At 53.3% G+C, this 20673-nt stretch overlaps 1 protein-coding gene across 7 annotated transcripts; it reads left to right on the forward strand.

Moving 5' to 3' along the window:
* Positions 1–1830: 1830 nt before the first annotated feature.
* On the forward strand, positions 1831–19253 carry FHIP2B (FHF complex subunit HOOK interacting protein 2B). Of its 7 annotated transcripts, XR_006550040.2 has the most exons (18): positions 1831–1991; positions 8529–8607; positions 11295–11467; positions 12082–12186; positions 12500–12622; positions 12836–13060; positions 13164–13360; positions 13888–13996; positions 14221–14297; positions 14649–14838; positions 15426–15571; positions 15683–15811; positions 15959–16064; positions 16385–16528; positions 16866–17006; positions 17227–17327; positions 17562–18636; positions 18822–19253. XR_006550040.2 is itself a non-coding variant. In XM_025281844.3 (17 exons), the coding sequence occupies exons 1-17, from the start codon at positions 1947–1949 to the stop codon at positions 17698–17700; spliced, it is 2229 nt and encodes a 742-aa protein (XP_025137629.2). In that variant the 5' UTR covers positions 1831–1946; the 3' UTR covers positions 17701–19253. The 7 variants fall into 7 exon arrangements, 6 of the variants coding, with proteins under 6 accessions (XP_025137629.2, XP_044796034.1, XP_044796035.1 ...); XM_025281844.3 differs by having other exon boundaries at positions 17562–19253; XM_044940099.2 differs by having other exon boundaries at positions 15974–16064; positions 17562–19253.
* Positions 19254–20673: the final 1420 nt, after the last annotated feature.

The raw sequence follows: 20673 nt of genomic DNA on the forward strand, positions 1-20673 counted from the left end.
CTCTAGGTCCTCAGATCTGTGACAGGGGCTACCCCCTTCCTTCACAGAACCCCTGGTGCCTTACCTTCTCATCAGATGGTGTCAGGGGTCAGCAGGAATACATTCTGAACAGACATCAGTCCTGTAGTCGTGAAGAATATCTTTCCATTCTGGGGAGGTGGAGGGGTGAGGTGGGGGAATGGGCTTTGACCCGGCAGAGCTGGCTGCTAGAAAGCCTCCTTCTTAAGGGCCCAGCTTTGGACATTATGGGAAAGTCTATTCCTGTTGAAGGTTCTGCCTGTGTGACTCTGGGGTGTACTTTTCCAGTGTGGCCCCCACTTTTCCGGGAGACCCACCATCTGTATCTTTCCTTGGTCTGTCTACAAGGGCAAAATGGGGCCAGTGTGACTTCCTTGACAGGAAATATGGACCAGCACTGTAGCCACTTAAAGTAACAAGCAACAATGAAATTAATTTTTATAATATACTTTGGTTAATTCAATTTACCTAACTGATTGCATTTGAACTTGCAATCAACCTAAAACATCATTGTGTGTGTGTATGTGCCAAGTCACTTCAGTTGTGTCCAAATTTTTGCGACCCTATGAATTAACCGTAGCCCTCCAGGCTCCTCTGTCCATGGGATTCTCCAGACAAGAATACTGGAGTGGGTTGCCATGCCCTCCTTCAGAGGATCTTCCCCACCCAGGAATAGAACCTGTGCCTCATATGTCTCCTATATTGGCAAGCAGGTTCTTTACCACTAGTGCCACTCGGGAAGCCCAAAATATCCTGTGACTATTTTTTAATTGAAAAAAATTTTTGTTTATTTACGGCTGCATTAAATCTTCGATGCTGAGAGGGCTTTTCTCCAGTTGCAGCAAGCGGGGGCAACTCTGTAGTTGCAGTGTGAGGGCTTATCATTGCAGTGGTTTCAGTGCTGCCGAGCACGGGCTCCAGGGCATGCAGCAGGTGGGCTCAGTAGTTGCGGCACATCGGCTCAGTTGCTCTGTGGTATGTGGGATCTTCCCATACCAGGCATCAAACCCACGTCTCCTGCATTGGCAGGCGGATTCTTTACCCCGAGCCACCAGGGAAGCCCCGTTAGTGACTATTTTACATTCTTTCCTTTGTCCAACATGTCTTCAGCATGTGTCAGTTAGGAGTAACATTTTTCAGCTCCATAGCCACAAGTGGCCAGTGGCTACTGTGCTGGACCGGGATGGGGGGAAGAAGTCACACTGGCTTGGTTCTGCCCTTCTGGACTCAATAGGTGGAGAAACAGTGTCTAACTTGGGGAAGGGGATAGCACACTGAGAAAATCAAGGCCAAGGATTACATAGGCAGAACCTTGAACGTTCAAAGTTGGGCCCTTTGGCAGGGTGCCTTCCAGCAGCCAGCTCTGCCAGTTCAAAGCCCATTCCCCATCTTCCCCTACAGCCCCCCGCCCCAGCCCCCCAGGAATGGAAAGAGATTCTTCATCACAAGGCAGTCAACCGTTCAAAATGTATGTCTGCTGATCCCTGACATCGTTACGATGCGGGGGCGGGGGGGCGGGGAGGTAGGCATAATGGGATCCCATGAGGGACATCTAGAGACTTCCAGACCCACGGGTACCTTCTCATCCCTCATGGGAAAAACGTGCTTGGTCCCACGCGCCCTTCCCTAAGGGTCGTTCGCTCGCTGCCTCCTGGCTTCCCCAGGGGCCCCGGAGGGCTTGACCTTGTCTTTCTGCTGCCGCGGCGAGCGGCGGGCACCCCCAGCCTCGGGGCCCCTCCTCGCTGCCCGGCCGGGCCACGTCGGCTGCCGGCCTCCTCTCCGACCCAGCTCTGGGCCGGGCGGGGGCTGCGGGGCGGGGCGGCCGGGGCCCCGCCTCCCTCGCTGCGCCTCCGGGTCGCCGCCTGCGCCCGGGAGCTCCGCCGCTGCCCCGGAACCGGGAACCGGGAACCGGGAACCGGGCCGCCGTCATGCTGAGCCGGCTCGGGGCGCTGCTGCAGGAAGCCGTGGGGGCGGTGAGGCCGGAGGGGGGCCGGAAGGGCGGACTCGGGGCCGGGAGAGGAGCCGGCGGGCGCGCGGGCGGGCGGAGGGCGCAGGCCGCCTCGGGGAAGGGACCCCTACCCGGGCCGCGCGGAGCCCCGTCCCGGGCCTCTTCGCTCCCCCACCGCGCCCCCTCCCGGACCCCTCCCTCTTCCCGTTTCCAGTGGCTTCTTTCTTGATCGTCCCTCTTCCTAGCTTTTCTCCAGGTCGCTCCAGCCCCTAACCCTTCTCCCCGAATTGCTTCCTGTTTATTTTCCCTGCTCCCGGAGTCTCCCAATTCCCAAACTCCTCCGTGCCGAGCGCTCCCCTGTCACCCAATAATTTCTTCCCAAAATTCCCCCTAAGTCCCCTCCCCCAGCCTGTGGGCCTTCCTCTTCCCCCGCGCTCCTCCCTTCCTGGTCACCTGGCCTTAAAAAATAGCTGCCCCTTCCTCTGGTTCCTTGCCCTCCGACGCCTCCAAGACCTCATTCGCGCGGTCGGCCCTCTCACCTTCGACTTGGGAAGTGCAGGCCCCATCTGCCCAAGTCCCCAGGAAGGGTACAGATACAGTCCAAGTGTGTGTGTGTGTGTGTGTGCCGGGGGGGCCGGGATATTTGGGGGGAGGGGTGGGCCTAGCCCAGGAAACAGTCTTATTCTGGGTACAAGTGCCGTTTCCAGAATGTTATCTCAATCCCAGGCCACCGCAAGCCCCGTTGACCTTGAGTCCGGAGAGGCCAGCTCTGGTGGTGCCTGGGGTGGCCAGGGGGCCAAGGAATTTGTGTTTCTGCCATTTTCTGTTGGGTTTGAAGGCTGGTCAGAGGCGCCCACAGTTCACTCAGCAAGATAAAAGTGTGGGTTTAGATAGGGTAGGCAGGATGCCTTCCAGTCAAAGTAACCCTGCCAAGAATCTGCCTGTGAAGTTAACAATTCTTTTGTCCATAGTCTAAACTCTCCTAATTGATCAGTTGAGTGTATCAAATGTTCTCAGGAGAAACAGCCTTGGTTTCTATCCTTTTCCTTCGCAATGCATGCCTGGGTGCTCAAGCTCTCAGTCCAGTCATTTCCTACTCTTTGCGACCCCATGGACTGTAGTCAGCCAGGCTCCTCTCTCCCAGGCAAGAAGATTGGAGTGGGTTGCCATTTCCCTCTCTAGGGGTTCCTGGACCAGGGACCAAACCCACATCTCCTGCATTGGCAGGGAGTTTCTTTACTGATGAACCACCAGGGAAGCCCCACCTCCCCAACACACAGCCCAGATCAGGGCTTATGAATGAGAACAGTCTCAGCCTTAAGCAAACTTGTGAAGAAAGTGAAAAGTTCCTGCTTTCTCAACTCTTTCACCTGCCCCAGCCCTGCCCTTGCAGGCACCTCGGGTTGTCCTGCCTCCGGAGGGGGTTCCAGATTGATCTCTCCTCCCCTCCTCTCTGTCCCCAGTCAAAATAGCTGTCATGTTAGAACATAATCTGACACTCCTTCATACCTGTCTGGGAAAGCTCCAGACACAAGGTGGGTGAACAGGACAGACAGGACCCTAGCCCTGAGGAGTGAATTTCTAATGCTTCCTCTGTAGAAATTTTAGTGTCTGGCTGGAGGCGAGTTGGTGGTCACGGGAGATATTTTTAGGCAGGTGTCCTTAGGCCCCTCAGTATACAATATATAGTTGATGCCCTAGAAATTTGACTGGTCCCATGTGACCACCAAGGGAGATGGTCCCCTCTCCCTCCTCAACCCCAAGCTTGAGTACAGATCTTCCCAGGGCTGGGTCACCAGGTTAAAACCCCTAGCAAGTGTTAAGGAGAAAGAGTGCTCTTTCCTGCCCTCTTCTGACAAAATAGAATAGCAATCTTTACAGTTATTTGTAAAAAAAAAAAAATATATATATATATATATTATCTTTAAAAAGAAATCATTTGGTGCAGTTTCTTTTTTCTGGAGTTACAGTAGCTAACAATATATTCAGGTAAAGATTATCTAATGGGTTTTTTTTTTAGCTCTAACGGTCTGTTTTGGCTAACTTTTGTTCTGTTTCTCCTTTTTTTTTTTTCCTGGGTTGTTCTTTTTTTTTTTTTTCTTTTTTTTATATATTTTATTTTATTTTAACTTTACGATATTGTATTGGTTTTGCCATATGTCAAAATGAATCCGCCACAGATACACATGTGTTCCCCATCCCCCTCCCTCCTCCCTCCCCATTCCATCCCTCTGGGTCATCACAGCACACCAGCCCCAAGCATCCAGTATCGTGCATCGAACCTGGACTGGCGACTTGTTTCATGTATTATATTATACTATATGTTTCAATGCCATTCTCCCAAATCATCCCACCCTCTCCCTCTCCCAAAGAGTCCAAAAGACTGTTCTGTACATCAGTGTCTCTTTTGCTGTCTCGTATACAGGGTTATTGTTATCATCTTTCTAAATTCCATATATATGCATTAGTATACTATATTGGTGTTTTTCTTTCTGGCTTACTTCACTCTGTATAATAGGCTCCAGTTTCATCCACCTCATTAGAACTGATTCAAATGTATTCTTTTTAATGGCTGAGTAATACTCCATTGTGTATATGTACCACAGCTTTCTTATCCATTCATCTGCTGATGGGCATCTAGGTTGCTTCCATGTCCTGGCTATTATAAACAGTGCTGCGATGAACATTGGGGTACACGTGTCTCTTTCCCTTCTGGTTTCCTCAGTGTGTATGCCCAGCAGTGGGATTGCTGGATCATAAGGCAGTTCTATTTCCAGTTTTTTAAGGAATCTCCACACTGTTCTCCATAGTGGCTGTACTAGTTTGCATTCCCACCAACAGTGTAAGAGGCTTCCCTTTTCTCCACACCCTCTCCAGCATTTATTTCTTGTAGACTTTTGGATCGCAGCCATTCTGACTGGTGTGAAATGGTACCTCATAGTAGTTTTGATTTGCATTTCTCTGATAATGAGTGATGTTGAGCATCTTTTCATGTGTTTGTTAGCCATCTGTATGTCTTCTTTGGAGAAATGTCTATTTAGTTCTTTGGCCCATTTTTTGATTGGGTCATTTATTTTTCTGGAATTGAGCTGTAGGAGTTGCTTGATATTTTTGAGATTAGTTGTTTGTCAGTTGCTTCATTTGCTATTATTTTCTCCCATTCTGAAGGCTGTCTTTTCACCTTGCTTATTGTTTCCTTTGTTGTGCAGAAGCTTTTAAGTTTAATTAGGTCCCATCTGTTTATTTTTGCTCTTATTTCAGTATTCTGGGAGGTGGGTCATAGAGGATCCTGCTGTGACGTATGTCGGAGAGTCTTTTGCCTATGTTCTCCTCTAGGAGTTTTATAGTTTCTGGTCTTACGTTGAGATCTTTAATCCATTTTGAGTTTATTTTTGTGTATGGTGTTAGAAAGTGTTCTAGTTTCATTCTTTTACAAGTGGTTGACCAGTTTTCCCAGCACCACTTGTTAAAGAGATTGTCTTTAATCCATTGTATATTCTTGCCTCCTTTGTCAAAGATAAGGTGTCCATATGTGTGTGGATTTATCTCTGGGCTTTCTATTTTGTTCCATGGGTTGTTCTTTTTTCGTTTAAGTCAAGCTTAAAGCTTTAGGAGACTATGAGTGAATTTTAGGGTTAGATGAGACCCCATCACAGGCTTGTGAGACGATCATAGTGTGGTTAAGGGTCAGAGGGTTTTCCCAGAACAAGGAACTGTGGGCAGGGCTTAAGGAGGTTTTGTTTTTTTTTAAGATGTATTCACTTGTTATTTATTTATTTTTATTTTGGGCTGCACTGTGTCTTCGCTGCTGCTGGTGGGCTTTCTCTAGCTTCGGCAGGTGGGCCTGTTCTTTGCTGCAGTGCTCAGGCTGCTCATCGCCGTGGCTTCTCTTGTGGAGCGCCGGCCCTAGGTGCTCATGGAGCGCTGGCTCTAGGTGCACGTGCTTCAGTAGCTGCAGCACTTGGCTCAGTAGTTGCGGCTCTCGGGCTCTTAGGTGCATGGGCTCAACAGTTTTGACGCTACGGGTTTAGTTGCTCCACGTATGGGATCTTCCTGGACCAGGGATCGAACCTGTGTCCCCTGCATTGGCAGGCAAATTCTTAACCACTAGACCACCAGGGAAGTCCAGGTTTAAGGAGTTTGCTGAGATATTTTAGTAAGTATCAATGAGTAGTCACTCTGTGCAGAGCCCTTTAGGGACTCTCAGAGATAGAAACACAGAACCCTGGCTTTGAAGGAGCTCACAGTCTCCTACAGAGATGATTGTTCACCCAACAATAATAGCACCATGTAGACCGTGGTAAGATACAGTCACTCCATATGGCCCGTGCGTTTGGAATGACTGTGGGAGGTGCCACTTCCATGAAGGTCATGGCCCCCACAGTAACTCTGAAAGAAGACTGCCCAGGCCGCCAGGGCAAGGGGCAGTATCTCTGATTCAGTGTCATTTCTTCCTCCTCTTGTCATAATGGCCTGCTAAACCTTCATTCTGCATTTGTCTCCTACACACCCACCAGATAACTCTTCTTCAGGAGCTCAGAAGATGTCACTGACCTGCACCCAACTACCTGCAAAGGAAAAAAAAGGGACTTCTTGGTTTTGCCAAGAAGTTCAATGCCCCACACACTCATCCATCCATCCTTGTGCTGGACACACTTTGCAAAGATCCTTCTGCAAGAAACGTCTCTCCTGCGTCCCTTATTGTTGAAATCAGACCCAGCTCTTCGGGTTTTAGTTCCCGCATGACCTCAGCATAGCCTCTTCATTTCACTTATTGGAACTGACCCTTCTTCGCCCAAAGGTCACTGTCCACCTCTCCTGTGTTCTCACACTACTACTACTTCTTTTCTTTTATTTGACTGCCCTGGGTCTTAGCTGCCACATGCAGGATCTTTGATTTTCATTGTTGCATGTGGCATCTTCTGTTTGTGACATGGGGCATCTAGTTCTGGTCCAGGGATCAAACCCAGGCCCCATGCATTAGGAGCAGGGAGTCTTAGCTACTGTACCAGCCACTATCTCACACTTTGCTGTAGTTGAGTGCATTTTCAGTGCATTTTATATTCTCTTCAGTGCATTTTATATTCTCTTCTCCTCCATGGCACGTTTCTAGAGGACTGGCTCTTAGACATCCTTGTGTGGCTCATAGCATCAGGCATGGTGTTTTGTACACGGTGGGCATCAGTAGATACCTGTTGAGGGAGTTATGGAAGAAGAAGACACCCCATCCTGTGGTGCAGTAAAGCATGAAGTTAGAGAGAGGTGTGTCCAGGGACCCTGGAGACAGCTTTGTGGAGGTGGTAGCTTTGAGCTGGACCTCACTGGGGACTGCTAGGACCTAAACAGGTGTAGGAGGATATATAATGTCTCCAAGGTAGAGGAGCGGCTAGAGGAAAGACCATAAGGTAGGGATGTGGGTAGGGACTACTGGAATATGCATTTTTCCCCTGGGAACATTTACTCTGCAAGAAAAGAGAAGAAATGCCCTTTTTGGAGAAGTTTTCAGAGATAGTGGTTGTTACCAGTTCAAGGTTAGTTCCAGCTGGGGCATGGGAATGGAGAGGTTGCTTTAGGAGAACGGGAAGGTTCGAGCGCTGCTCATGGAAGATCAGAATTCCTTGGGGTAATCAAAGGAGCTGGAAGTGTGGACAGGAGCAGAACTGAGAGAAGATAGGGGTGCACACCCTGCACTGTTAACAAAAGATGGCAACACGTTATAAGGTGGGCCTCCCAGGTGGCACAGTGGTAAAGAACCTGCCTGCCAATGTGGGAGACCTGGGTTCAATCCTGGGTCGGGAAGATCCCCTGGAGAAGGAAATAGCAACCCACTCCAGTATGCTTGCCTAGGAAATACCATGGACAGAGGAGCCTGTCAGGCTATGGTCCATGGGTCAGCAGAGTCGGACATGACTTAGTAACTAAACCACCACCATAAGTTAGGTACTTTTTGGTGGGTGCAAGCCACATGGCACGTGGGATCCTAGTTCCTGATCAGGGATCCAGCTGGCGCCCCCTGCATTGGAAGCACAGAATCTTAACCACTGGACGCCCAGGGAAATCCCACTTGCTTCATATTCTAACATTACCCACCTAGCTGAACTGAGTTGTGGTGGCCTTCAACCCAAATTTTCAGACTCTCAAAGTGAAACGGACCTGAATGCTTTGTCTCTGCCACATTTTCCATTTAAATTTTGTTTTTTGGGGGGTGCTTTCCTGTTTTCCTCTACATCTATTGTAGCATAACCACGTTGTACAGAAATGATCTGTTTCTGTGCCTGTTTTCCCCACCAACAGTCTTAGCTACTCTGGGATGGGGGACAATCATGACATGTTTCAGGACCACAACATCTCAAGGAGGGAGGGGGTGTCTGGGGAGAGGACACAGGAGATTATTGGCAGATATGAAGACAATGTGGCGATGTCCTGGAGAAAATGTGTTACTAATTCAGTTTGAGAACCCAGGATCCCAAGTGCCTCCTCCAGGGCCCAGCAGCCATCCAACACTTAGCAGATGGTAGAATGTCGTAGTGGCAGCCACTTAGGTTGTCTGCTCTCTCCACAGCGGGAGCCCAGCATTGACCTGCTGGAGGCCTTCGTGGAACACTGGAAGGGCATCACGAACTACTACATCGAAAGCACAGGTGGGGCCTGGTCTCCTTCCCTGCAGGGATCCCTGGAGGGTTTGGGGAGCGAGGGGTGGGTGGGGGTCACCCCACAGCTCAGAGATGCAGGTGTCCTGGGGAAGGTGACAATCCACTGCCCACTTCAGAGTAGGGGCTGCCCCACCCTGACCTTCCAGGGAGGGATCTGTGTGAGTAGGAGTAGGGACAAGGAGGCTGGGTCTCACTGGCCTGACTCTGCATCCCAGATGTTGAACTCCACTTGCCCTTAGCTGGGCAGAGTGTCCAGGCCTTCAGTCCCCAGGTACCTGTGCCCAGGGCTTACTGACTAAAGAAAAGAAGTGGAATAAATTCCTCTTTTCCTTGCGCCAATTTAGAGGGCATTTCCCTTGCAGATACCTAGCACAGCAGGAGAAAAAACCAAGGCACATAGCGTGCCTGGTCCTTCTCCCTCAGCTGACACTCTAGCTCTGATTCATCTGGGCCCATCAGGATCCCTCACTGAGGGGGCCGCGTCTCATTGGCTGCTTGGTAATCAGTATGCTGGGCTTGGTGGCGATGCACTGGTTGCTAGGTAACCCCTGCATTCCTAGCCTTCCACCTCCTAGAGCTCAGACTGGGGATTGACTCCAGTCTTGTTGTTCAGTTGCTCAGTCCTGTCCTGTCTGACTCTTCGTGACCCCATGGACTGTAGCCTGCCAGACTCCTCTAGAGTTTGCCAAATTCATGTCCATTGAGTCGGTGATGCTGTCTAACCATTTCATCTACTATTGCACCTGCCACCTGCCTACACCTTTCCTAAAGGCTTTACTTGCAGCCTGAGCCAGCCCAAAAAATTAAAAGTGGCCTTAGGACACTCTGAGGGACCCTCTGAGTGTTCTGCTAGACCAAGGTCCCCAGCCTTGGCGCTGGTGACATCTGGACTGGACCGTTCTTTGTTTAGGGGGTTGGGGGGTACACTGTATGTTTAGCAGCAACTCTGACCTCTACCCACTAGACGCCAGTAGCACCCCTCCCCATTGTGATAAGCATAAATGTCTCTCCAAACATTGCCAGATATCCTGGGGAGCAGGGGCGAAATTGCCCCCAGTTAAGAATAATTGCTTTAGGTGGTGCAGTGGCTAAGAGTCCTTGCTTCCATAGCAGGGAGCAGGGGTTCAATCCCTGGTTAGGGAGATAAGATCCTCATGCTGCACAGCAGCAAAAAATAAAATCCTGATCCATACCAATAGGTCATTTTATGGGATTAATATAAATGTAAAAGATATAATATTTTATATATTAATATATAATATTTATATAATCTAAAATAACAAGCAATGTTTTTAAAAACGAATGCTTTAGACTAACAATCTCTTTTTTTAAATTGAGATATAATTGACATATAGCATTATGTTAGTTTCAGGTGTACAACATACTGATTCAATTCATGGATATGTTGTGAAATGATCATCACAATAAGGTCTAGTTAACATCTGTCACCACCCATAGCTACAATTTGTTTTTCCTGTGATGAGAAATTTTAAGAGCTTCTCTGTTAGCAACTTTCAAATATACAATATTATCAACTCTAGTCTCCATGCTGTACATTACATTAATCCCCAGGACTCATTTTACATCTTAAATTTTGCACCTTTTTAGACTGAAGACCTCTTCTCATGGAGTCACAAGCAGAAAACTAGGAAAAGTTCTAGAACTGCCTCAGGTCCACTTGGGGCTTCCCCTGGCCCAATCCGTTAACTACCAGATGGTCCCTGGACCAGAGGTGCAGGGATGGGTGAGGTGAGCTGCCTTGCTCAAGAGCCTGTGCTTTCAAGAAAAGCTAGGGGGTGCTGCAAGGCCAGTCCCAAAGTACCAGAACCTTCTTTATAAAAATCCACTCTGTGAGACTGACTAAGAGAACTCCACTAACCAGCAGGACCTGGGCATCAGGCAGTGAGTTTGAGTCTGAACCCATGGTCATAAGTGGATTTTTTTTTTTCAGCTTTTTTTTTTTTTTTTAAAGAAAATAGAGTACTGCCTTCCGTGAGTATAAAAGAGACATAAATAGACCCCTGGAAGTTATCTGTTAGGAAGCTGAAGACAGCTTCTAAGTTATAACAGAGACCCCTGAGCCCATAGCTTCTTACTCAGGCCCAGAGCTGGCTGGCAGCCCACCAACTGTCCTTCCCCAGGGTTCAGAGAAAAAAATGCTGCTTGCTTTTCTCTAATAAAGTGCTGGGACCTGTACACATGCCCTGTCAGATAGCTATATCCTGAGCTTCATCTAAAAGGTCTTTAGTCTTTTTAGCTAGCACGTGCTAAATAAGTTCAGTCATGTCTGACTCTTTTGCAACCCCATGGACTATAGCCAGCCAAGCTACTCTGTCCATGGGATTTTTCAGGCAAGAATACTGGAGTGGGTTGCTATGCCCTCCTCCAGGGGATCTTCCCCACCCAGGGATCCAACCTATGTCTCAGTCTCCTGCATTGGCAGGCAGGTTCTTTACCACTAGCACCACCTGGGAAGGGTTAGCTAGAGAGGTATCAACTGTAAACCTCCCTTTGCTCTAGTCTTTAAAGAAAACTGTTAACCTGGCCTTCTCCAGGTTGTTCTCTGTCTACCCCCCCCCCCCCCCCCACTTCCCCTAGACCCTGTGGCTTGACCCTTTAAGCCACATTGTTCCTGGACTTCACCCCATTCACCTTGTTTCCTGGATCTCTGTTAGATGAAAACACCCCCGCCAAGAAAACAGATATTCCCTGGCGGCTGAAGCAGATGCTGGATATCCTGGTGTACGAGGAGAAGCAGCAGGCAGCGGCTGGCGAGACGGGGCCCTGCCTGGAGTACCTGCTGCAGCACAAGATCCTGGAGACCCTGTGCACACTGGGCAAGGCCGAGGTGGGCCGGACCTTGGGTGCCTTTGGAACCTTCCACCTGAGCTGGGGCCCCAGGGATCCAGGTCTTTATACCTGTGCTCCGCCTAGTGCCCACCCTGGGGCGGGGGGTGGGGGTGGGATTGGGGTGGGGTGGGGTGCAGTGTGAGCTTGGTGGGGACGGGATCACTTGGGATGGCTCGGAACAGCCACCACCTTCCCCAGGCTTCAGGCCCTCACTGCTTTGCTTTGGTGGCGTGTTCTCGCTGTCTTTGGGTTGAGGACATGCTCCCTTTCGTTCAGTCCGCATTCGTTCATCAGTGATGTACTGAGGACCAACCATGTACCGGCCGTGGCCTAGGCGCTGGGGACCCGACAGTGATTGAAACAGGCAAAAATTCTAGTCAGGCGCATCAAAGGAGCCCACGGATAGTATGTTCAATAACAATAAGGTTAGGGACAAAAATTAAGCGAAAAGGGGGCTGGGCAGCAGCAGGAGGCCAGTTTCCTAGAGTGAGAGGAGGAGGCGCTGGTGGGTGGAGAAGGCACCAGCCCTCCCGCGCAGTGAGGGGAGGAGCGGTCCAGGCGGGGGCGTTGCCTCGCCGACTGACTGACAGGCGCTCTGTCCCCGCCCCTCAGTACCCACCTGGCATGCGGCAGCAGGTGCTCCAGTTCTTCAGCAAGGTTCTGGCCCAAGTGCAACACCCGCTCCTGCATTACCTCAACGTCCACAGACCCGTGCAGGTGAGGGGCTCAGAAGCTAAGGGGTGTCTGGAGGTGAGGCCTGTGCTTTCAAGCAAAGCTGGTGGGGGTTGGGGTGGGGTTGCTCCAAGGCCAGGCCCAAAGCACCAAAACTTTCTTGACAAAACACTCCACTTTCTGGGACTCTAAAAGAGCGCCCCCCGCCCCAGCTTCTCCATCAGGCCCTGGGCACCGTGCCGCAGGACTTGAGTTTGAACCCATGGTCGTGCACAGATTCTGTTCCCTGCTGCTGCATTCTTCCATCTCTTCCCCGCCACCCCACCCCCCTCTTGTCTCTGTCCTGCTCCCCTTCTAGAAACTTCTCCGACTTGGTGGGACAGTTCCTGGATCCCTCACAGAAAAGGAGGAGGTGCAGTTCACCACTGTCCTCTGCTCCAAGATCCAGCAGGACCCAGCGCTGCTCACCTACATCCTAGAAGTGAGCGCCTCTGGGGAGCAGGAGGGGGAGGGCCCAGACCCTGGGGCAAGCCCCCCGTGGCCCTGCTGAGGGGGCAGAAAGATGGAACAGTACTGGGGAGGCACTTGGCAGGCTCCCCTCCAGCTCTACACTGAGGCCCCCTTTGGACTCCCACGGGGCTGTCATGGAGAATGGTCTGCACCGCGGCCTGGCCTTACCTATCCTCCCTTGCAGGGTAAAAAGACTATTGGTAGGAAGGCATCCAGAGAAGCCACCGCCCCTCTGAGAGAGGCAGCCAGTGTCAGGGACAAGGACCGCCCGCACATCAAGGCTCCCGACAAGGGTACCTGCGGGGCCTGGGCCTCAAGCGCCCAGCTGCCTGCTGAGACCGAGGAGCCAGATGGAGCGATTGGGGAGAGCAGCCTCATTACCACCCTGATTGGCTTGTGCAAGAGCAAGGTGCTGGCAGCCTCCAAGACGCAGGGGGCGGGGATGGGGTGGGTGAGTTGCTGGAAGGTGGGGATCAGCCACAGGTCTCTGAAGTCCTACCCTTATCCCCTAGAAAGGTCGGGTGGCCCTGAAGGCCCGGGAGAACCTGCTGCTCCTGGTAAGCGTGGCGTCCCAGGCGGCCGCTGCCTACCTGGTACAGAGCAGCCCTTGTTGTCCTGCCATCGTCGAGTACCTCTGCCAGCTGTACCAGTCTCTACCCAGCTCCCTGGACCCTGCAGACATTGCTGCTTTAGAGGGCATCAGCTGGAGGTAGGCGCTTAGCCAGGGAAGGCAGGTCTACATTTTCAGCGGCTGGAAGCCCTACCTGGCATCTTCCTGGTAGCCTCTCTTGTTTTCCAAGGGGGATGGGGACCCCTGCTGGCCACCCTCCTCCTGAGGTTATAGCCCATGCCAGGGGCCTTCTCACCCTCCAGGAAAGCATCACTCTGGTTTCTGCCCTCAGGGAGAGTGTTAAGTTGCTTCAGTTGTATCCAACTCTTTGCAACCCCATGGACTATAGCCTGCCAGGCTCCTCTGTCCATGGGATTCTCCAGGCAAAAATACTGGAGTAGGTTGCCATTTCCTTCTCCAGGAGGTCTTTCCCACCCAGGGATTGAACCCAGGTCTTCTGAACTGCAGGCAGATTCTTTACCTGCTGGTCTGAGCCACCCATCTGTCCTCAGAGCCCCCAGTAGAGCGGCCCTCCGGCAATGGAGGTTCCAAGGCAAAGGGTGAAAGAGCCCACTTCCTGGCTATACCTGAAGCAGGCCTCACACACCTCCCTCACTCTCGTGCAGGTTACCTAGCGCCCCGTCTGATGAGGCTTCCTTCCCCGGCAAGGAGGCCTTGGCTGCGTTTTTGGGCTGGTTTGACTACTGTGACCACCTCATCACAGAGGCACACACGGTGAGCAGAGTGGGTGCTCCACGCCCCCTCCAGCTTCATGCTGCTCTGTGCTGTCTCTACCTGGAGGACCCAGGGGGCTCTCTTGGGAGCTGGGCGAGGCCCAGGATCAGCAGACTCCCCTCTACTTGTTACGTTAGGCTCTGTGCAAGGACACAGCTATTTCTCAGTGGAAAATTGTTGGTGGTCGGTAAGACGCATTTTAAGACGTGCTCTTTGGCACCCAGGTGGTTTCGGATGCCTTGGCAAAGGCTGTGGCTGAGAAGTTATTTGTGGAAATTCTGCAGCCCCAGCTCCTACACGTGTAAGTTCTATCTAGTTCCCTCCAGGTGTGGCTATGCTCCAGGCGAAATGCTCACCCCACCAAGCCCCTTCCTGTGCTTGAGGCCAGGGACCTCCTTGGCCAGTCATGGAGTCAGTGGGCTCCATTGGTTGGTGTTCCCCTTCACACACTTATGGCCCAGAGCCATGTGGGCTAACCAAGGCCTCCCACCCTCAGACTCCAGGACCTCAGGTGGAACAGGGAATGAGCAGAGAAATACCAGCAGAAGATGCAAGAGAACCAGGAAGGGGTTCTGCGCCTCTACACCCTGTCCCTCTCCGCTTCTCCTCTGCTGTCCCCTGCCTGGCATGGCTCAGTGCACTCTCCCTATAGGTCCGAACAGAGTGTCCTGATGTCCACTGCCCTGCTCACAGTCATGCTGCGCCAGCTCCGCTCCCCGGCGCTGCTGCGGGAGGCTGTGGCCTTCCTCCTGGGCATGGACCAGCAGCCTGCAGCCCCTGAGGACAGCCCCCGCACCCTGTGCGCCCACCTCATCAGGCACTGTGACCACCTCTCTGATGAGGTGAGGCGGGCGGCCCTCCTCTCTATTCACCTGCCCCCACCTTGCCCACGGGATTTTCAGAAGCTTCTTCCCATTTTCATTAGCTTTCAAGGTGGTTCTACCTGTGAGGCATTGAAACCCAGCTCCCTCTCCCCTCCAAGCAAAGAAAAAGACAGTGACCCAGTGACTGGTAGCAAAACTGTTTTGTCCCGCAGTAATTTTCTGTGATTACATACTTACGATGACACTTTTTATTTTTACAAAGTGCTTTTCTTACATTATTTGGCTTGTTGGAGGCTGACAGCCGCTCTGTGAGGTAGGCGAGGCCGGTATTCCATTTTTCAGACATGGAAACTTAAGGTGCAGAGGAGCCAACTGGCTTGCCCGATACCACACCTCAAATTAGTTAATGGAACCAAGACCAGCCAGACTTGTGGTTCTTGGGCCAGCACCCATTTGCTCCCCTTGAAACCTGCCACCTGAGCCCCCGGCCAGAAGGGGCAAACCCCCATCCTAGGGGGCCTCTTCTCACCTGGGTGAGCAGTTTCCAGGCACCCCTAGAGGCCCGCATGGGGAAGGGGTGTCCCGCTGATTCCTTCTTGCCCCAGATCAGCATCGCCACACTGCGGCTGTTTGAGGAGCTACTGCAGAAGCCCCATGAGCACATTGTCCGGAGCCTGATCCTGTGCCACCTGGAGGGCCGTTCTTACGTGGCCCGTGGCTCGCCTGAGCCCGAGAGCTATGAGGACACCCTGTAAGTGAAACCTGGTGCCTTGGAGGAGGCCTTGGGCCACTCGGAATCCCCTCCCCTGGCCCTCTGCTGGTTCCTGTGTTCACTGGTGCTGCGCTTTTCTGCCCGGCACAGAGATCTAGAGGAAGATCCCTACTTCACTGACAGCTTCCTCGACTCTGGCTTTCAGCCCTCCGTGAAGCCTCCCCCGGCCCCTGCCACCAACCCCGATGGCAAGACAGCGGTGACTGAGATTGTCAACAGGTAGGGACCCATCAGGAAGTCCAAGCCACCTGAGCCTTGTTCTGTCTTTGGCCACAGCCCTGATGGGGCACAGGCTAGGATGGAGTGCTCCCGGAGGCTGGAAATGGAGCAGGGCAGCCCAGGCTGGGCCCTCCTCCCCACATCTAGGGTCCTGTCTCTCAGTTTCCTCTGCCTCGTTCCTGAGGAAGCCAAGACATCGGCCTTCCTGGAGGAGACGGGATATGACACTTACGTCCACGATGCTTATGGACTGGTGAGTGTCGAGGCCTCTGCCAGTGCTTGGTCCTTGCCACTCAGAGTGTGGGGTTAATGCACTCTGCCCCTGTGATCTCCAGCCCAGTGCTCCCAGCTCTGGCCAAGTGCCTGAGCCCCGTCTGCCTGTGTGGCTCTCCCAGTCTGCTGGCACCCCTGACTGCTGGTGTGTGTTAGTCACTCAGTTGTGTCCGACTCTTTGTAACCCCATGGACTGTAGCCTGCCAGGCTCCTCTGTCCATGGGATTCTCTGGGCAAAAATACTGGAGTGTGTTGCCATTTCCTCCTCGGCCCAGTCCTTAACTCTCCCACCTCTTTTAGTTCCAGGAATGCAGCTCCCGAGTGACACCCTGGGGCTGGCCACTGGCTCCCCCACCCCTGGACCCCCATGAACCTGAACGGCCTTTCTTTGAGGGTCCCTTCCTCCAAATGCTGTTTGACCGCATGTCCCGGATTTTAGAACAGGTAGACAGCAGGGCTGGGCCCTAGCCATGGGGTGAGGTCTCTGGAGTCCTTCGGGAGAGCAGAGCCCAGCCCTGGGGGTCCAGTCATCTTCCCTTTTCTGGCTCCATGACCCCCCTCAATCCCCACCTCTCTCCAGCTGGGAAGCCCCGTCTCACCTCTGCTTCACACGCCCTAACATGTCCTTAGCCCCAGGGAACCCATGACACATACATCACGTGCGCCTCCAACCCCCGCACACGTTCACACTGGCCAGGCACAATGCTGGGGTGGAGAGGGGCAGGGGTAGAAATGCTCAGCACCTCTGCCAACCCTTGCTTGTCCACTGCGCTCCCTGCAGCCATACAGCCTGAACCTGCAGGTGACCTCAGTCCTGTCCCGGCTCGCCCTCTTCCCCCACCCCCTTATCCATGAGTACCTCCTGGATCCCTACACCAACTTGGCCCCTGGCTGCCGAAGCCTGTTCTCTGTGCTCGTCAGGGTAAGGGCGCCCGGGCCGGGCCAGAGGAAGCATGCCAGTGCTGGGGGCAGGAAGGGAGGGCAATGGGACGGGGGCGGGCTGGGGGCTGTAGGTGTGGGCACCCTTGCCAGCACCAAGGGAGAACACGGGTACCACCCACGCTCCCATGGTATGACCAGGCCAGGGACCCCACGGCAGGGTCTCTGGTCTCTTTGTCAGTCCCCTCTTGTTCCCACTCCAGGTGATCGGGGACTTGATGCAGAGAATTCAGAGGGTGCCCCAGTTCCCAGGCAAACTGCTCCTGGTGCGCAGGCAGCTGATGGGCCAAGTCCCTGGGGAGCAGTAAGTACCCAAGGGAAGTGGGCGCCCAAGGAAGAGCCCTGGGGTGGCATGGTGAGGGCTTCCGGGTGTGGGAGGCACCAGGCCAGGGGCAGAGGAGGGCTCGTTGCTGAGGCCTGTGGTCCCTCATAGACCCTCAGAGGTGGCTGTCCCTGGGTAGTCCCTCAGATACTGGGATGTCCCTCTGGGCACACTCCTCACGCTTCCCAGCTGTGGCCCCTGTGCTGTCTCCCTCAGGCTGGACCACCAGACCTTCCTCCAGGGCGTGGTCGTCCTGGAGGAATTCTGCAAGGAGCTGGCTGCCATTGCTTTCGTCAAGTTCCCCCCACACGGTCCTCACCTGCACCCCTCCAAACCTCCGGAAGGGCATGTCTGAGTCAGGAGGGGAGACTCTTGTTCACGCCTCTGCCCAAGAGCTGCCCCCTGCCTGGCAGTGGTGCTGCCACTGTCCTGGAGCAGGAGCCCGGGGGCTGGCCTTGGCTCCATCTCCTTTATATCCCAGGGACTTCTACCTGTGTGGAGGTCTGGCCTTCCACTCTTGGGTTGACTCAAGACCGCCTTGGCCTGTTGGCTGCACCACACTGGATTTCAAGGAGTGGGTCTCTGAGGTACCAGGAACCAAGGAGCCAAGGAGGTGGCTTCCTGGGCAGCATGGTGTCTTTGGGGCCCTCTCTGGGGACTTGGGTGACAGCCAGGTGAGCCCCCAGACCCAGAGCCTCGTTTGCTCTGTGCCTGTCACCTGTGTCCACGGGTCTTCTCTGGCCAGAGCCAAGACCTGAGACTCAATTACAGGGGCACAGTGCGGAGTAAGTCAGTGGCTCTAAGGCTGGTCACGCCCCTAGGGCAGAGAGATGGGGGCACGGCCCTGTCTCTGTCCCACTAGGTACCACAGATGCTGCTGACACTTGGTGTTTTTTCTCCTGCCTTCTCGGTTTAACCCTTGGGGAAGGGGCCGTGGATGGCAGGGGAAGCCCCTCTTCCAGCTCACCCTCCTAGAGACTGTTGCAAAATTCTCAGCAGCCTCGTGGCAAATGCCCAAAGCATGTTCCGCAGCCAGGCGGGGGCAGCTGCTGATGAAAGCTTGATGCAACTGCAGCCAGGGCGGGAGAGGGCCTGGGGAGCTGGGGGGCTGGATGCCAGGCTCTGGCTCCAGCTGGTTTCTTGCTGGCGCCTTCTGAACCCGTCTCAGCAGGTCCACAGCACCTGGGCAGAGGGGCTCAGAGACCCAGGGAGGCCAGGCCTCACCCCAAGCATTCGGCTGGGGTTCTCCACAGAACACTGTTCCCAGCAGAGCCGGAAGGTCCAGGTCCAGGTGAGGCCAGGGTGCCCACCGGACCGCAGCCTGCCCCCACGCCCCTCCCTGCCCCCCGCCCCGACCCCAAGGCCTGGCAGGGTGGGGCTGGGGCACAGGCAGTCCTTTGCGGTGCCGTTCTCCCAGCGTGCCCTCTGCGGCTGGGGCTGCAACCCCACCCGGCCCAAATCTGTCTCGACCTGCAGGAACACACAGGCGGCGCCAGGCATTACCTCACAGCAAACTGCAGTTGCTGGCTTGACTCCTGGGCAAGGAGGAGCAGGCCAGAGCCCCTTTCGCTTCCTTTTCCTGCCCATGCCGCTTCTAGAAGCCGGCCACAGGTTGCCAGGAGGTGACATGAAAGCAGAGGAAACTCAGTGACCTCTACCTCTCTTGCATTTCTCCAAGCTGGGGAGGATTTAACTGCTGTTCCCGAGGACACCGTGCAAGTCCCTGCATGTGTGTGCCCACACATGGGTGTTAGCATGGGATGAGGGGGTGAACTGGGTCTGGACTCTTCAATTCAGAAAGAACGTTCGAGCATCCAGGAGTCAGACCCTCCCCTCCTTGATGCACTTGGGCATTTGCATAGCGTCTCCCCAGACAGCATGGCAATAAATGGTGTGGTTGCGTGGTCACGGCTGCCCCATTCTTCTCTGCCCTCCCCGTGTCCTTCTGCCTAGGGCTCCACTGCTCATTCAGGCACATCTTCCTCCCTGAGGAGGACAAATTCAGTTCCTCTCCCAGCACAGGAGCAGAGGGAGGGGAGTGTGTGTGTGGTTGGGGCTGGTGGTAAACAGGGGCAGGCTCTGGCAGCGCAAATGTGATGTTCCCCCAGCGCCTGCCAGGAACCGGGAAACCGGCCTCTCTTGGGCAGGGAGCTCTATTTCTGCTTGGCCTGCCTACAGCTGAGAGCCAGCAGCTCCAGAGATACTCTAGGGAATGGGCCACCTGGGGCATCCGTGCACAAGTCTTCTTTGCAGGGTTTGTGTTGTGAAAGGTAACTGCTTTAGTGGTGAACAGTGGGCCTGATTTTTATTTTTTGCAGCACTGTGCAGTGTGTGGGATTTAGTTCCCTGACCAGGGATGAAACCCGTGCCCCCTGCATTAGGTGTGGACGCCAGGGAAGTCCTGGGCCTCATATTTAAAAGAATCTAGTCCCTGAGTGCGTGGAGATCCTCTGGGGAGGAGGGTCACCAAGAGTCCTCCAGGCAAGGCAAGAGGGAGGGCTGATCAGTGGCTTTCACCTCCTGGCATGTTCCAGTCACTTGGGCTGCTTTTAAAAATACTGATGCCCCAGTCCCACCCTCCATCAGTTAATCAGATCTCTGAGGGCGCACCCACAGTTGTTCTTTTAAGGCTCTCCAGGTGATTCTAGTGGGCACCTGGGGTTGAAAGTGCAAGAGTTAGGTGCTCAGTCGTGTCCGACTCTTTCTGACCCCATGGACTGTACCCCGTCAGGCTCCTCTGTCCATGGGATTCTCCAGGCAAGAATACTGGAGTGGATTGCCATTCCCTTCTCCAAGAGATCTTCCTGACCCAGGGATCGAATCCAGGTTTCCTGCATTGCAAGTGGATTCTTTACTGTCTGAGCCACCAGGGAAGGGTTGAAAACTACTATTAATAATAGGCTAAATAATGGAAGTAAAGGTCACTGTCCAGTGTGCTTACAGACCGGTGGGTCCCTCAGACACTAAGAGAAGGGATCCAGAATAAAAGGGTTTGATTCCTTCATTTGGAAGACAGTCTTTAGAGGGAACAAGGGTTCCTAGCACAGCTCCAGAGGTCAGAAAAACAAGATGGCAGCCCAGAGAGGCAGGGCAGGGGGCCTCTGAGGTTGTCCTGGTCATCAGAGTGGAGTTACTTCAGAAGGGAAACCCAGCCAAGTATTTTCCCTGCTCAGAACCAAAACTACATCCAGTGATGCTTGTATAGCAGTCAGTACATATTTCTTCATTTCCTTTGGTTTTCCCTTAAACTTCAGTAAAGTTCTTTAAAAAAAAAAATTCCTACCATGATTCAGCTGAGCTAAGGGGAATGAAGAGAGGGTTTTGGTCT

This window comes from Bubalus bubalis, chromosome 3 (assembly GCF_019923935.1).
Source record: "Bubalus bubalis isolate 160015118507 breed Murrah chromosome 3, NDDB_SH_1, whole genome shotgun sequence".
Lineage (NCBI taxonomy): Eukaryota > Metazoa > Chordata > Mammalia > Artiodactyla > Bovidae > Bubalus > Bubalus bubalis.